Source organism: Pleurodeles waltl, chromosome 4_2, assembly GCF_031143425.1.
Source record: "Pleurodeles waltl isolate 20211129_DDA chromosome 4_2, aPleWal1.hap1.20221129, whole genome shotgun sequence".
NCBI classification, from domain to species: Eukaryota; Metazoa; Chordata; class Amphibia; order Caudata; family Salamandridae; genus Pleurodeles; species Pleurodeles waltl.
Window position 1 is genome coordinate 125915499 of NC_090443.1, and position 16199 is coordinate 125931697.

Here is a 16199-nt window from a genome sequence, read left to right on the forward strand (position 1 = left end):
CTGAGATGACCATCTTTGGACTCAAAATTGTGACCGTTAGATGCCTCAAAACTACCAGTGGCGATTATTTAATTCAGAGCCATCATGTTCATAACCCATAATACCAGAGAAAAACTCCTCAAGCCAAAATCCTTTCAAACAATTCAAGAACAATTAACCACAATTCCCTATTATATTGACAAGGAAACATGACAAAAAAGTGTGGCTAAGCAGAAAAGCCAGAAACTTGGTAATTACAATTAAAAAGAAATCCCATATTCTGGGGGTCCTGTTTTCATAATCCTTGATTTCAGTAGGAAAACACAACTTCTTTGCAGCTTTTGGTTCCTTCTTTCTCATGAGAGGGTAAATAAGTTACTTCCCTGCTGTAATGCTCTTTCTAGAGAATCCTCCAACCACAGATTCCTCACATTGTGAATAACCCCATGTTGGGATAAAAAAAAAAACTCCCTCACATTGGTGAGAGACACGCACCTCTGCCTTGAGTGCCCCAACTGTAATGAAGCCTGCATCCCAAATGCTGATTTTTGTTGTCATGCGGGAACACGGATCATAAGTGTGCCTCATGACATAGGCTTATCTCAGACTGCAATCTTTTTGAACTGGGAGGAGTACCCAAAGTGCTACTCTCACAGTATTGAAAAGCTACTGCCTTTGCCAGGAGTTAAGAAAAACAAGCAGTCTGGTGGCAGCATACTGGGTAGTGATCAGTAGGAGTGAGGCCTACAGGCTCACTCATTTAAAGTTCCGCTGCTATGTGCTTAAGTCACTCTTCGCCTACCGCAGTTTGTGTGTAGTGCTAAGCAGTACGTGTGGTATGCATGTGCTAGGTGTATGTGTACCTGCGAACGATACAATACAGGTATAATGCAGTGTGTTTATTATATGAATTTGCTGGATGTATGTGTGCCTGTGAATGGTACAATACATGGTAGAGTCTGGGTTCCATTGTTGGTGAAAGATGGCTGAATGGAAAGGCATGAGAGGAGAGGAGGTAGAGAAAATCCCTCCGGTGGATCTGTTTATTGATGCATTCCTGTAAGCTGGTTGGGACATACTGGAGGAAGGGAGAACCAGGCTCTCCAGTGCACTTCAAAGGGTGCTCCCTGACCCAGAGAGAGGTCACTAGGAAACAGCCTGGGCACATCTCAGCAAGGGGATGGGAATTGTAAGAGAATCAAAGAGTATGGCTGAGGCCTTGGGTTGACCTTCTGATTCGCATATCACTGTGGATGACATCTAGGTGCGAACCTCGAATCACTGTCTGAGTTGTGGGGCTAATCAAATTCGAAGTCAATCCTGCTGTGACAGTCTGTTTTCTGGAGGAAAGTAAGGCCATAGGAATGGACACTTCAAAAGGAAGCAGACTCCCAACATAAAACTTAAAACACTCAAACTCTAAATCAAATTTGGTGTCCAGAAAAAGGTCATGGAAGGAGTAATTGAGAACCCAAAAATTGGCAACTGTCCAGCAGACAATTGGGCTGGCTGAGGAGAAGTTCTGCAAGACATCTGCCTGTGAACAGGACAGACGGCAAAGGACGGCTAGTCTCCCAGCTAGGTGAGGGGTCATCACCTAGAGAATCCAAGGCACCTACCCTTAGAGCCTCAAGTACCAGTGCTTGCCAAGACCATTTTATGTTGTGAGGGAGAGGAGAGTGTTGGAGGGAGGCAGGTTTCATGAGCGGATCCAAGCAAGTGGCTCCCCATAGTGAGGTGTGGGCTGCTGTACCAATCAAGCAGTTGCCCATGTGCAGGGAAAAGTCACTGACCCCTGTATGCCAGAACAGGGCCATCGGGGAGTGAGGCTAAACCATTGCTGCACAGAACAGGTCACCACTCACGTGCATTACCAAGTCGGTGACCCCGTAGGTCAGGTGGGGTCACCGAGAAGATTCCTGCTGTGCTGATCGAGGCAGAGTTTATGCACAGAGAAGGAACAGTGACCCTAATAGCAAGAAGTGTAGTCTGGTCGAGACAGCTGACAGAGAAAAGAGGTTACCACGGTGACCTGATCAGGCTAAAGCTATGAATGAGGATGAGAAGAAGGATCGTCGCACCCCCTTACCTGTAGAAAGAAGCCGAGGAACATAGCCAGCATTGGAGGAGCATTGAGAACCCCACGGCCACTGCAGGACAGTATGTGAGGAACTCAAGGACACTTGGCCAAAGCCCTCCTGGTTCGTGTGTGGAAGACTTACCTGAGACAGCTGCTGCAGTTTCTGAGCCCGCAGAGGGGGCACACTCAGACTCTGGTCGCTCAAATCCTATTGGTAAAACTGATTTTCAGGCCACACAGTTCTGAGGGAACTTGCTTGCCACATAGCACTCGGTGCTGGAACACTTGACTTTAGTACAGAGTCAGAGTGGGACTCTGAGTACTAGTTGTGCTTAACCTGAATGTCAGCTATAGTGAATAGAGAATAGCCACTACTACTAATTAGAGGGGAGAGGGACTCAGAGACCCGCCTATGAAACCCTAGAGTGCTGACCTCAGGGAACTGTCTGTATTGTTTGGGAACGTCATATTTCACTTTGTGGTCGCATATAAATACTCATTTTGTATTTGGACAATCTTTTATTGCTGCTGCACGTATTTTGGGTTGTGAACCTGTGTTCATCCACACCTGTGTTTACCTTCAACCCTCCACGCCCAAGAAGTCTTGGGCTGCTCAACCTGTGCTAAGACAGAGCCAAGGTCTGAAGGGGAACTTGGCCCTGCTACTTAGGATCCATACCGGTATTGTCCACAGCACATCAGGAGTAAAAGTACTCAATAAGTCCTGCTTGCCCTTTGTCCTATGAACGGGGTTCAGACACCACATATGCCAGACTATGGAAATTCACATAGCAGTGCTCTTGCGCACCAGTACATGGCTCAGTGCCAACTTATTCCACTCCAGAAGCAAAGGCAAATATAAGCACCACTTGTGCGCACTGACAAGAGTTTTTCCATAAGCTTGTCCACATCGTCAGTAGATAGAACAGTTTGCAGATTCAAAATTGTGACATTTTTAGATTGAAAAGGTGATCATTCCACAGAACAGGTGGGAGGGAGAGGTCAGCAATCTGTTAGAGTATGAACCAGAAAAGTTACTAAAGTTAAGAAACTTGTTGTTCTGATGGCTATTTCTAACAGCAAATCCATCACCTTATAAATAGATACCAATGCATTACCTACTCTAGGGGTATGTCTGTGGAATGGATCAGATCAAAAAGTCCTGTAGGACCAAACTGGCAAAATGCCCATCTCAACGGACCTTGCTGTTGAGGCAATAGTGCTTCATGAAGGTGTGCATGTAGCAGCCTGACAGATGTCCAAGACAATACAACAATATACGCAGATCTGAGTGACTCACTTCTGTACATATTATCTATTCAAAACAAGAGATTAAACGATTGAATTGCACATACAGATTATACCAGACGGATTTAGAAGACATCATCATCCGTGGCCAGGATATTAAAGAAATTCAGAGGGTTAAAAATATATTTTTACTGTTTAGATCCCTATGCACTGCACAAGCACTTGTTGCACTTAATATACATTGAGTAGCCTACTGAGTAACATTTGTGACTGAGATTCTTCAGCATACACTTGTAATTAAAAAAAAAATGTATTGTCCAAGACTGTGGTGTTCTTGAAACCATCTTCATGTGTAACGGGATTGTTTAAACGCTTATTTTGAATCAATAATATTTACAAAATTGAATCTGACAGAACCACTTGTATTCCTGTATTGAGATAAGCCCAGGATCTGAGGAACACAAGGTAACCCCATAGTTGATTAGGGACATATCCAGGACAGGGAATCTGTATGTTAATGCAGACATTCTGGAGGATCCTCCTTGGCCAATGTATAGCAGATCTTAATACAGATGGCTATTCATCCATCATGATATGGTCCACTTCTGCACCACCTTACCTCTCTTTGGTCCAGAGAACCACACAAAGAGCTCATCGTTCACCCAATGTTACTTGGTACGATCAATGTAAAGGTTCAGAGCACTTTTGGGATCAAAGAGATTAAGTTTATCTTCCTATTTCAAGGGATTCCAAAAGTGACAGCTTGTCGGACATGAAAAAGAATCACTTTCTTCAGCATGAATGCAGCCAGAGTTCTTAACTCCCTGACCGAGAGGGACTGAAGCTCACTAATGCAACCCTCTGATATTTTCACCACTGGAGAGTTTTCATGATTAAGAGGCACAATGGACAACTGTGCCATTGCTCAAAAAGGGTACACATTAGGAAATCGAGAACCAAATTTAAGTCCCACAGTGGCATCACGAAGGGCCCCGGCAGACACATGTTGCAAACCCTTAAGAAATCCCACCACAAATGTTGATTTGAACAAGGACGGTTGGTATGGCAAATGTAAAAAGAATACAAGGGCCAACAAGTAACTTTTACCATTGCCCACTGCAAGTCCATGCTGGGCCAAAGACCAACATGGTATCTGACAGCTAGACTTCAAAAGGGTTCGTCTGGTGGGTGACAACATGCCATAAACGTATTCCATGATTTTGACAGGCAGGTGCCTTTCCACAAAAGGAGTGTGGTCTTTTGAAAGGGTGCCTACTTTGCTGCAAAAAAAAAAAAAAAAAATCACAAACAACTCTGGAAGGGAGATCAAAGGAACTCCATTGTTGCCACTCAGCCCCAACAAATGGAGCTGCAGGTTGCACAGACCTGGATGCAAGACCATGCGCTGCTGCAGCCACAGAAGATCATTCCAAGGAAGCAGCCTGATAGACAAATGCCCATGTATCACATTCTCCTTTACCCAATCCGGAGCCACTAAAGTTACATGGCCCGGTCATTCTGGATGATCTTCAGAAATCAGGGAATGAGAGGCAGCAGCAGGAAGGCATATGTGACTACAGTTCTCCACACTAGACAGAATGAGGCTCTGTGAAAGAGCCACAGCGCAAAAAGTGCTGACCCTGCACTCTCTGCAGTGGCAAAGAGATTGAGCTAGAGCTCTCCTCATAGCTTGAAGAGACCCTCTGCCATCACCAGGAATAGCTCTCATTCATGGTTTGATAGGCTTCACGGGCTGAGTTGATCGGCCCAAGAATTTAAAGATCCCACAGGGTGGTGTACAATCAGGGAGATGCCCCCGACAAAACCTTGGACTACTTGCTGCAGTACCACATAGTGGAGGTACTGTCCACGAGAACCTGCACCTACCCCTCCCCTCCTTTCATGGTTGACAGGAAGGTCTTCACCTCCAAACAAATTACCCATAAATACAGCAACATGATGTGGTGGCTGGTCTCCACAATGGACAAGAGGCCTTCGATTCTTAACTCTCCCAGATGACATCCCAAACTCATAGTGATTGATGCACCTGTCACTCCTTAACTGCGGATGCGGGTCCTATTATAGGCAATCAGGCACCACTGCAGATCTTTTGTAGTTTCTTTCAAACCCCAGAAGGAATTGGACAGGTTCCTTTGGTGATTGGCCCATTAAGACTTCAGATCCCACTGCAGGACTTGTATGTGCCATCTGGCATGATAGGGAAGCCGGATGCTGGAGGCCAGTAGACCAAGACGCCTAAGAGCAACAGCGCGGGGCTGCCTTGAGGAATGTGCACTATTTAAGTACTAACTCAAACCACAGACCAAACCAAGAGAGCAAACGTAGGTTAGATGAAGGATAATTAAGGAAAGATGGTGTGTTTTATGTGATTTTTTTGTGTTGTGAATATAGAAAAATGTCTCTAAGTGGAATTTAGATGGCACTTAGTGTTTAATGTGCCAATGTAGAGCATAAAATCAGTAGCAAACATTTCCCTTTCGAAACATGTATTCAAAAAAGCACAATTCACACAATCAGAAAAACTACATAGCGTAGGCAGCAGACGTGCAAGGTTTCCCAAAAAAAGGGAAAGGCAGCACCAGTGCAAACATTCGCCATATACATACAATATGCACAGGCAACAGAGAACAGGCTCAGTGCAAGCACCAGCAGTGAAAGCATACTTATCATGCACTATAATGCACAATGGAGAGCAAGCTGCTATTGTAAACATCAGTATAGCACAAGCAACAGTGTTAGCTCCTCTCACATATGTAGTACAGCTAAAACAAAGACTGCAGCAGTCTACGTTAATACATAGATATACTGGTCAGCACTGGAGAAGATGTTCCAATACAAACACACTCCGCAAGCACAAACATGCTCACTTTCCACAGACTGAAAAAACCCATGTACTTAAACTCTGTTATGAAAGGTGAGAATGCAATATGGTTTCTATGCCCATTCAATACAATGCTGCGCCACAAAGTTGACAAAAGGTAGGTGTCTAATCTGATGATGATTTGCGACAGTTTTTTTTTTTTTTTTTTTACAACATAGGTGGATGTTAGCGAACGGACCACTGGACTGATTCATGAACTGATTTCACAGGTCCACTGAACAAGACACCAGAGAATAACAACTTATTAACCGACCTTGGGTGGGTCATTAAGAATGAAAGGTTTGCTAACCCTGTGCCAAGCGGTACAGCCATCCAATTCCATCCAGGAAGCAGGAAAAGAGCAATGAGTAGTCAGGAGACAGAGTAGAAACCATCTAATCCAAACATTAAGACCACATAAACATGCTCAGACCACGAAAAAGTAGTAAAAGAATGGGTGTGCCACCATGCAGGGAAAAACAATACCAGCAACGGATACTCTTTAGAAAGCAACGTGGGTAGGTATTTCCATACCCCAGTAACTAGAGAAACACAAGATAAAGCTCATTTCTTTAACAGTCAATGCATCAACACCAAGAGTGAGCACCAGAAAATAGCCAAGTTGGTTTGCTGTGCAGTATCACAGGCTGACACGAAACATGTGGACTATGAAAAAAAGGAAACAAGGCCTTGTGCATGTACAGTGCAGTGGCAACAACTATTAGAGACCTGCCAGCTTGTCATGCACATTAAAAGGCGACAGTAAGGAGTAGGCACAGAATGCGTCTCGGGAGTGACACTTTGCCCGAAAATGATGTGACTGAAGGCCAATAAGATAAGCATGGCAGGTTAGTGTCAGGCTTGTTCGGTAAATGCATGATGCACAGAAAGTAAAGAAACAACTATGGGGACAGTTTCTTCCCTTACAATAAGAGAAGAGAGAAGAGAGAGGGGTGTGTCACAGCAACAGTGTTCTGCTGTCTCGTGCCAGCTGAGGTTACTATAAGTAGAAAGAGTGAAGGTTCTTAAACATGTGCCAGGCTTTTTCTTTACATTCAGAATTTAGAGACTAACACCCAAGGAGTTAGGTGTATCACAGAGGAACCCCTTTCTGCCCCCCCCCCCCCATGCACAATGAGGAGGTATTAGAGGTTAAGTGGATGGGTTAAGGAGGCTGATGGAGGAGGATGGTGGCAGTTAAGAGTGAGGTGCTCAATTACTAAGCAACAGCTTTCATTCTTTAAATAAACGTGCATCTTCTGCTCAAAGAAAACATGTATTACCTCAAAGTAATTATTGGCCTTTGTTAATGGGCGAGGGGCGACGTAGCAGCCAACTTCTCCAGAATTCCCGTGGTAGCTGCAGATGAGGGAGAGAAGGACCCAGTTACTATATCTGCTTCACAAGTCACATAACTGCTAACTGCTTGCCATACACAGATCACTGAATGCATTTAAAGTATAAATATATGGTTCAGGGTCAGCAGTGACAGCATGATATTGCTCTGCTACTAATGGAGGCACATTTCAAGTCTGTCGGAATATTCCCTCGAAATAAAGCGGATACGAAAGGAAGGTCTTTAAATGCGTTCTGAAAGACGCTGCCTCAGAACAGAAGGCCTATGGAAGGTGCTCTCCTAGCTCTGACAATGCAGATGTACAGAAGATAGCGGTTATAAAACGCACTACAGTCGTGAGACTATCATTACAGCCTCTGCAAAACTCTCCCAGTTGTAATGTAAGCCACAAATTTCGAAAACAAGTACACACTGTCATAATACGAATAAACAAATTTAAACAAACACAAAAACCCTCAACTAGAGTTCGAGGGACCAGCTACACAAGTGGCAGAAGAGGATGTTCTTTTAACTAACCAACCGAATTAATTGTTCACTGGCATGGCACTTGAAGATTTTGCTTAAAAGGCAAAGCTTAAACAAAAAGAAAAACGTTACTTATATAACTGTGGTTCTCAAAAAATGTTTTTTCCTCGACATTCATGTGCTTGAATGCTCGAGCTGGATGTCCCGAGGTAGTGAGCAGCTGCAAAACTGGTTATAGTTTATAAAGCTTCAACATAGTCACATAATTAACTTACGTATATCATTCTAGAAAGAACTAAAGTCCAACCAATCAGGAGTAAGCTCATAGATCACCATCCCCTCAGATTTCTAGTCACAAATGTGAGAGGCATTTGTAAGAGGAGTCCAAATTTGGGAAAGACGGGTCGCATAGGAATCTGCAAAAGATAACATTTCTGCAAACTTCAGTTACGTGTACGTTTTTTTCTTCTCGGATCCTTCACAGATTAACATGACTGATTGTCACAAGCCATCATTTTGCACCGTAAACTAATTGTGGATGGTGTGCAATCAAATCAAAAGTGAGCTCACCTTAATGAAAAAAATAGCATATAATTGCTTGTCCAAATGTAAAGTCCCTCTGTGCAGCAGAATTCAGGCAACAGTGCTGCGTAAACATGTGAATGTTTTTTGCAGGATGCCTTCCAGCAAACATCTGCTATAGATACTGCAGCAAAAAAGGCAGTTGATGTAGAAACACTTTTTGTCCAATGTCCTGAAATCCTGTTTTGCCAAGCATGGCCAACTTTACTATGGCTGCAGACATCCAGCGAAAGAGACTGTCCTTTTCTGAAAGGACCATAAGCTATGAGCGACTGATTCAATTTCTTGAAATGGCTTGTTTCGTCTTTGTAGAGTTTTAGACATCGCCTAATACCCAGTGTTTCTGTGCGTGGATTTTTTTTAAGGAATTCTTAAGCATAACAAGTTCACTTAAATTAACAATCAAATAGCAATTTAGGAATAAAACGTGAATTCGTTCTTATGAGTATCTATTGCTGCTGAAGCTTGAATTTTACATACCTGTCTTGCAGAGGTTAAAGCCAACAGAAGAGCCAGTTTCTAAAACAGAAATGTTATGTCTACATTGTGTATCACCTCAAAAGTGCTTATTATAAGATAAGAAAGTACTGCATTAAATTGTGAAAGTATGAGAGGACATTTTCAGAGGTGGAAAAACTTAAAATAATACTATGAGGAATTCCTTTATAACTCTGTTGGCCCAGAGATCAGACTGATTTTCTACTTTTCTCACTAGAGCATGTCTAAGGCCTGAAGGTAATAAGTGCAAAAGATGATGAATGATTTGATTTGGAGCAGAAGAAATTTGGTGCAAATACAAAAGTGCTTCAACGTGGCTCCGTAAAGAGATGCTAATACAGCTTTGGCTACTTTTTCCCTCCAGTCATCCAGAATATCTAAGTGGTAAACCCAACTGTTTCAGGAGCCATACCAAATACACTTAGTGATAACTGTTCCGGGTGCAGTACTTTGTCGATTCTGTGAGAAAGGAGGTTCAGCAGATGTGGCAAAAGTGTGTGCGGTTTTTCAGATAAAGAAGCTCTGTGAACTAGTACTGCCTTTGCCACCATGTGGCAATCAGTATTAGCAAACATGATTCCCTCTACCTTTTTTCAGAACTTTTGAGAGAAAAGGTCACTGACCAAACTATAAAAAATGCAACCCCAACCCAAACCCCGGTATCTGCTGGCATAATGGCGGCATTTATTGTCTGATTGGTCGCAAACTGGTCTAAATTAAGTTTGTCCAGCACTGGAAGATCTTGTTCAATTGAGTTCGCTGTAGCCCCTACTTGTGGTATTCTTTTATGTTCTGCCAATGCATGATCTGTTATGGAACATGATTAGCTACTAACAATGTGGTGCTTGATGGCATAATCCTAAATTTTTTGTGCGTCCTCAGATAGGGGAAGAGACCGAATACCCCCTGCTTGTTTACCTGGTACGCAGAAGTTGTTTTGTTCATGCAAACTTTATTTTATTCTTTGGAGGAAAAGACTAAACCTAGCACAATGACTCAAAAGGCTGGCATGAAAGGCAAGTTTTATTTGCTAGTCATAAGCCGATTACTGCCAAATTCTGTAACCGCTATCCCGAGCAGCCCTTAGGGGAATCCGTTGTCATCACAGGGCAGCATTTTTGCTTAAGGGAGGATAATCCTACTGCTGTATTGTCGAGTTGGGTCCACCATAGTCAATACGCAGCATCATAGTGCCAATCTTCTAGTTTTTCCACACCTTATGTATTAAGATGGGTAATCACGTTAATTGCTTTTTGGATGGGAACACTTTGCCTATGTATGTGTACAAAATTGCTCCAAGAATTGTATATTCTTGCTGGATGTTAATAGTGATTTGTCATTAGAAACAAGTTTAAAAATCAAATTGCAGAGAGGCCTTCAGAGTTCTGCAACTTTGAACCACTTGCCAGTCATCACGTGGGGGAAGGTTGGTAAAAAAAAACTGGATCGCTCAAGTTTCTCAGATCTGCTGCGACTGGGATCATCAACTTCAGGAAAATTCTTGCAGCTGATCGGAAGCCAAATAAACTTTGAATGGCTATTGGCAACCGGCCACTTCGATGGATGATAATATGAAAGCAAGCATCCCGTAGGTCTAAAGTGGACATAAAGGCTCCTTGTAATAAAACATTTCTTGCAGTGTCACCATGGGAATCGGCCGCTTCTTGAGAAATGTTTCCAATTGCCTACGATCAAAAATAGGTCTCTATTTGTCTGACTTTTACCGTTTTAGATTATTTGGGAACTGGTTCTAAGGCCACCTTTTCCAGATTTCTGCTTGAAAAAGCTGTTGACGTGTTGTTTTCTTATGGTAGAGTAAGAGAAGATTTTTTATAACTCCAATATATGTTCCAGTCATAAGAGATCCAGAACTACTGAGCTTGTAATGTCTCCTATTGCTGTAATAAAAAATAAATAAAAAAAGAGGCCTTTCCACTCATAAACCTTTCAGGATATGGAGTGGACATCACCAGAAATTTGTAACTGGCATCTGAAGGATTTCCGACCTTTTGCTTGATGGTCAGACTTTTGACAAGGTGCCAGTCATTGATAAGAGACAGGTGGTGGCAGTCCGTATCAAGGAATATATTGCTGACGATATGACTGATGATGTGGTTGGTATGGATGGGATCTGTACTCTCCCCTATAAAAGGTTACTGGCTCCTTCCTTTAACGCCTTGAAAGGGCATGTGTAATATTCAACTTTGAAGTTGATCTCAACCATTCTTGCTGTCGCAAAACTGCTATACCGGTGGTCACTATATCCATGGATACATCAATGATATCAGAAGAAACTTTTCCACTGTTATGTAGCCTTCGCTCCAGATTTTTTTAATCCTCAGGCACACGTTCTAATACAGTGCAATATCTACCCACAATCTCCATCACTTCTCCATCTGTCTTCCTTGGTGAAGCAGTGCAAGGAGACACTGGCGTTTGCGATCTTCTATATGTAGCTCCCGTTACCACTGAATCGGTCTCATCTGGAGCTCTGCTATTTCTGGTCTACCCTTGGACTAAGGACTGCCACTGTAGCCAAGTTCTTCATCATCTTAACGCCTTCTGACTGGATAGGGTCAATTAATGGTATTGCGCCGTTAATCTGCTTGGCTATTTGAAGTCATGCAAGAAGCAATCTGTTTCTTTTGATAGGACTGAAAAGTCTAATCTTTTAAATGTTGTTTCAATCAGGCTACGGAAGTCACTTATATGACCTAGAGGTGAATCAGAGTTGTAGCTGTACCTCCTTCAATTGGGGCTACGTATTCATCCCACTGAGTACAAGTGTCCTCTCGAACATGGGCGAAAGTTCTCTTTTGTAAGTCTGTGTTTAACAACAGAGGGGGTGGGAGTAAAGGTGTGTTGAGTTTGAGGTACTGTAGCCTTAAGAGAAGTTGACACAGGGGCTCTTTTCTTTGAGCAGTGGCCGCAGGTTCAGGAAAGTGGATGTAGTAGTATGCTAACATTAGCTGCAGGTCTTTAACTTGGTTCATTGGCACCGGCATCATGGGATGGCTGTAGACCTTCATTAAGCTTGTCACAGTATTGCCATGTTTCCTCTTCATATTCCTGAAACGTGAGGAAAAAACTCTTTATGCAGGAACTTTCCAAGTTTTTTTTATACTGGTATTCAGATTTAGCCTCCTCACAGTTACTGCCACCAGTGTTTTGTTCATTTATTTTGTTCATAAGCTGGCCCAAATATTCCATCTTTTTCAGACTGTTTTGAATTGATGACCTGTTGAAGCAGACTTGCCAACATCTTGCTCAGAGATGTGTACTCCGGTATGAATATGAGATACCTCTCAGAGATTAGGATTGGCTTTGATGTATTGGTGCCCTTAGAAAGTGATAAAGTTTTCAATGTGATGGAGACTGTTTCATCATCAATGAGGTAATTTAAGTCAGTGGTTTGGTTGACATCTTCATCTTTGTAGGTGCAATCGCTGTCAACGCTATAAGTTCTTATAACCGCTGTTGAAGATTCAGACTGAATTTGCAAATCTACCTTTCTCAAGTATTCGAGGTAGTTTTTGGTCTCGCCCATGACAGCACATGCGCTGCTGCTTGAAAGACATTTTATGTTTTAGCTTAGAATCGGTTAAGAGCCCACCCTCTGATTAGCATTGGCTGGTTTAATCATTACTCGCAATTACTTGCTCTTGTCAGGGGGTGCACCTTCACTTCACCTTTGTGAGTTTGTCCCTCCCCTTGAGCATTCCTCCAGTACTTCTCTGTCCTTCCACTGCATTAATGTTTGGGGCCACTTGTTTCTTTTAGCTGAAGCACTCCGTAAGAGTGCATGCATTTGCAGGCCGTATTAATCATGTGTGCATTGCAGGCCGTATCCATCATGTGCTTCTATACCATGCCTCCATGTTCTTGCCATGCCACCCACCCACCTCTTCCCCTCTTTGTTGTCCCTCCTTCTCACCTCCATGATAATGCTTGCCCATTCCCATCCCCCTGTCAGCCTGTGTTGTTGTTTCCCCCTCATGCTCCCATCCCTTAATGTCCTTGCTTGCCCCTCCTGCCCCTCTTCATGTTGCTTACCACTTCCACCCCTCCAACCCGCTGTGTTGTTGATTGCACTCTCCCGTTCTTTAGTGTTGTTGCATATTACAAGCCCTCCTGTTCCTGTGTTGTTGCTTGCCATCCCACACTCACGTTCCTTCTGTGTTGTTGCTTGCCCCCTCATACCCTGCCTCCATTCCACTGCTTGCCACTCCCGTCCATCTCTGTCCCGTTGCTTGCTAACACCTATTCTGTGCTGAATATTCGCTTGCCCCTCCCCGTTCAGTGTGGTTGCTTACCCCCCCCCCCAACCCTACCCTGTGCAGTTGCTTGCCTGCTCCTTTTCTGCATTGTTACCGACACCCTTATTCCCTCTGCCACATACAGCACTGTTGCTTACCGCCTCCCGCTCCAACCGGCCCAGCTGCTTTCCCTCTCCTGCACCATTCAGCGCTGTTACTTGCCTTCTACCACCGTGTCCCACATTGTTACTTGCCCCCCATCCTAACGTAATCCTGTGAGAGCATGGCCTGGCAAGATGACTGACAGGACGTAGATCATCATCACTCTCGGTCGGGCTGACCTGCATCCTACTGAATCCTGCTTCTGAAGCACCCTGAACCTATGCTGCGGGGCACTGCACTGGGGGTGCCCGATCTGCCTCATTGAAGGCCCTTGGGACTGTTGGTGATCAGGGTGTGTGCTGGACTTCACTGGCACTGCAGCTGCCTGTGTGCAGCTGAATGGAGGCCCTAACCGCCTCAGACCACTGCTGGAGTGAGGTGAATGTGACAAGACCCAGCCCCGTATTGCAGACCTGCTGGGGGCTCAATAGTGGGGTCATGGGCTGCAGGCGCCCAGGACGACAACTGCTGCCTGGTCATGGCCCTATGCCCAGTCTGCAGGAGTGACCAGAGAGGAGATGTACTGCTTGTGGCATCCCGCTCAGGGTCTGGGGGCGCAGTAGCCTGGTTTGGCCTTCCATCACTGATGCCTGGCTGGTGGGCTCTGCTGAGGTGTGAGAGGAGCAGCCGTCCGTCATCTTGCAGTGCGCACGGTGTAGGATCGGCATGCCGGTCTGCATCAGAGGTGACACCTCTGCCCCCAGGATCCCACCAGCGGTGTTTGCAGGGAGTGCTGGTCAGCTGGAGATGGCAAAAAAGAACAGATGATGAACACTGTCAAACATTCACCTCCAATCACAGATCCGGGTCTAAATTCACTGTTATTTGCTTACCACGCCATTGCATATTGAACCCAGCCATATGCAGTCTTGACCCTGCTCCCATGGGAACAGTCCAGCCCTGACTGCCAAGCGTGTCCTCCCTGAACTGGAAACCAGCATCCTGGGACGGTTTTGGGCTAGGACTCCTCATCAGCCAGTTTAGCTTGAATCCGATGGCATAAGAAACACAGGTCCCACATTTGGCCATTCCCTTCCCACTTAGGATGACCAATGCAAAAAAAGAACAGGTGATGGACGGAACGCTGATCAATGTTAAACTTTCACCCCCCGTCACAGACCTGGGCCTAAATCCATCTTATTTTTTTGCTTGCCACAGCATTCCAGTTTGGACCCAGTCATATGCAAATCAGTCTTGACCCTGCTCCACTGGACTTAAGCTAGCCTAGCTGTTGAAGGGTAATACCCCGAAACCGGTCGGAGGAAGCTCGTTTCCAGTCCAGTGAGGATCTGGCCTGGTAGTTCAGACTGGATTGTTCCCATGAGGAGCAGGGTCAAGACTGATTTCCATATGGCTGGGTCTAAACTGAGGTGGCATGGTGGGCAAAAAAACAAACAAAAAAACAAAAAAATAGGATAGGTTGGAATAAGGCCCGAGCAATTGCCAGTGGCTGAGATTAATTCAAGCATTCCATCACCTTGTTGTTTCTGTAATCAGCTAAAGAGGACAGCAGCGAGGAGACTGGTAATGAAGCTCAAGTTAAGAGAACGGAGGCCCCGGGGAAGATTTGCCATCGTAAAGTTCCTCCTACTGCATCGGTCTTGCCCTACATGCAGCGGCCTGGAGGCTGGGACTGCCTCTCCACCCCTCCCTTTGCGCAGTGAGTAGGGGGCACTGGATGATATTTGACTGGGCTATATCAATTTCTGCCTCACACAGACAATTTGTTGTGTCCCTCTTTGGGACAAGGCAAGACCAAGAAGGGGGGGCACTGAATATTGAGAATATAAATCATGGAAAGAACCGAAATTGCATGCTGGAGGCCGGGGGGACGCAGCATGATCACCTATTGTTAAGGCTAGGTATTACTTGCCAGCAGCAGCCCCTTGCCACCCACGCCACTGTGGGACTGGGTAAACCTGTCACCCTTTTGACAGTGGGGGACCCCGGAGTGAACAAGAGGCCCAAAATGCCTTGGTCCTCTCACCATGGTCAAAGACAGGCAGCTGAGAGCTGTGGCTGCCAACACCATCACCCAGTACATTTCTCCCTGACAGCCCTCCTAGCATCTTGCCCGACAAGGAGGTGCAAAATCGGATGCAGCTAAGGGGGGTCACCTTGAGCTGACCTTCTAGTGGCTATCCAGGGGTCACATGTCGCCCTGGACCACCAGATAGAAACAGTGTCCATAGATGTTAACCTGCTAAGAGCAGATCTCCATCAGGTAGTGGGAGAAGGTGACCACTGGGAAAGAAAATATTGAAACACTCATGGCTGAGGTAGCGACTTTGAAGCTGCAGATGGTCAGAATGACTGCTGACACAAGGGAACTGGAGACCAAGGTTGAGAATGCGGAGGGCAGCTTCCGCCGCAGTACCTTTCGCCTCCTGGGGTGTGGAAGGAGGTCCCAGCTCGGAGTCTGGGAACTGGTGGCCGCTTTGGGAGCGACGAATCTGTAGAATTCGCCCCCAGAAGGTGCAAGTCTGTGGGAACAGGATAGGAATTAAATGGAGTTACAATACAGGATGATGGTACAATGCTGGTGGCTGAGACTGGGGCGTTGCATCTCGCCCGGAAAGGACCAGCATGACTCAGCCATGGACACACTGGTCCTGGACACAGACTTCTTGTGTTGCGCTAATTCCAGAAACCAACTTTGTTGCTTAATGATACTACTAATATTGGTGTACA

The 16199-nt window shown here is 45.0% G+C and overlaps 1 protein-coding gene across 3 annotated transcripts in view; it reads right to left on the reverse strand.

Moving 5' to 3' along the window:
- Positions 1-16199, reverse strand: part of SPRYD3 (SPRY domain containing 3) — a 472005-nt gene that overhangs the window by 409654 nt on the left and 46152 nt on the right. For all 3 annotated transcript variants that reach the window (XM_069230934.1, XM_069230932.1, XM_069230933.1), the window contains exon 3: positions 7472-7547. In XM_069230934.1, coding sequence (XP_069087035.1) covers positions 7472-7547 — 76 coding nt within the window. The remainder of the gene's footprint in view (positions 1-7471; positions 7548-16199) is intronic.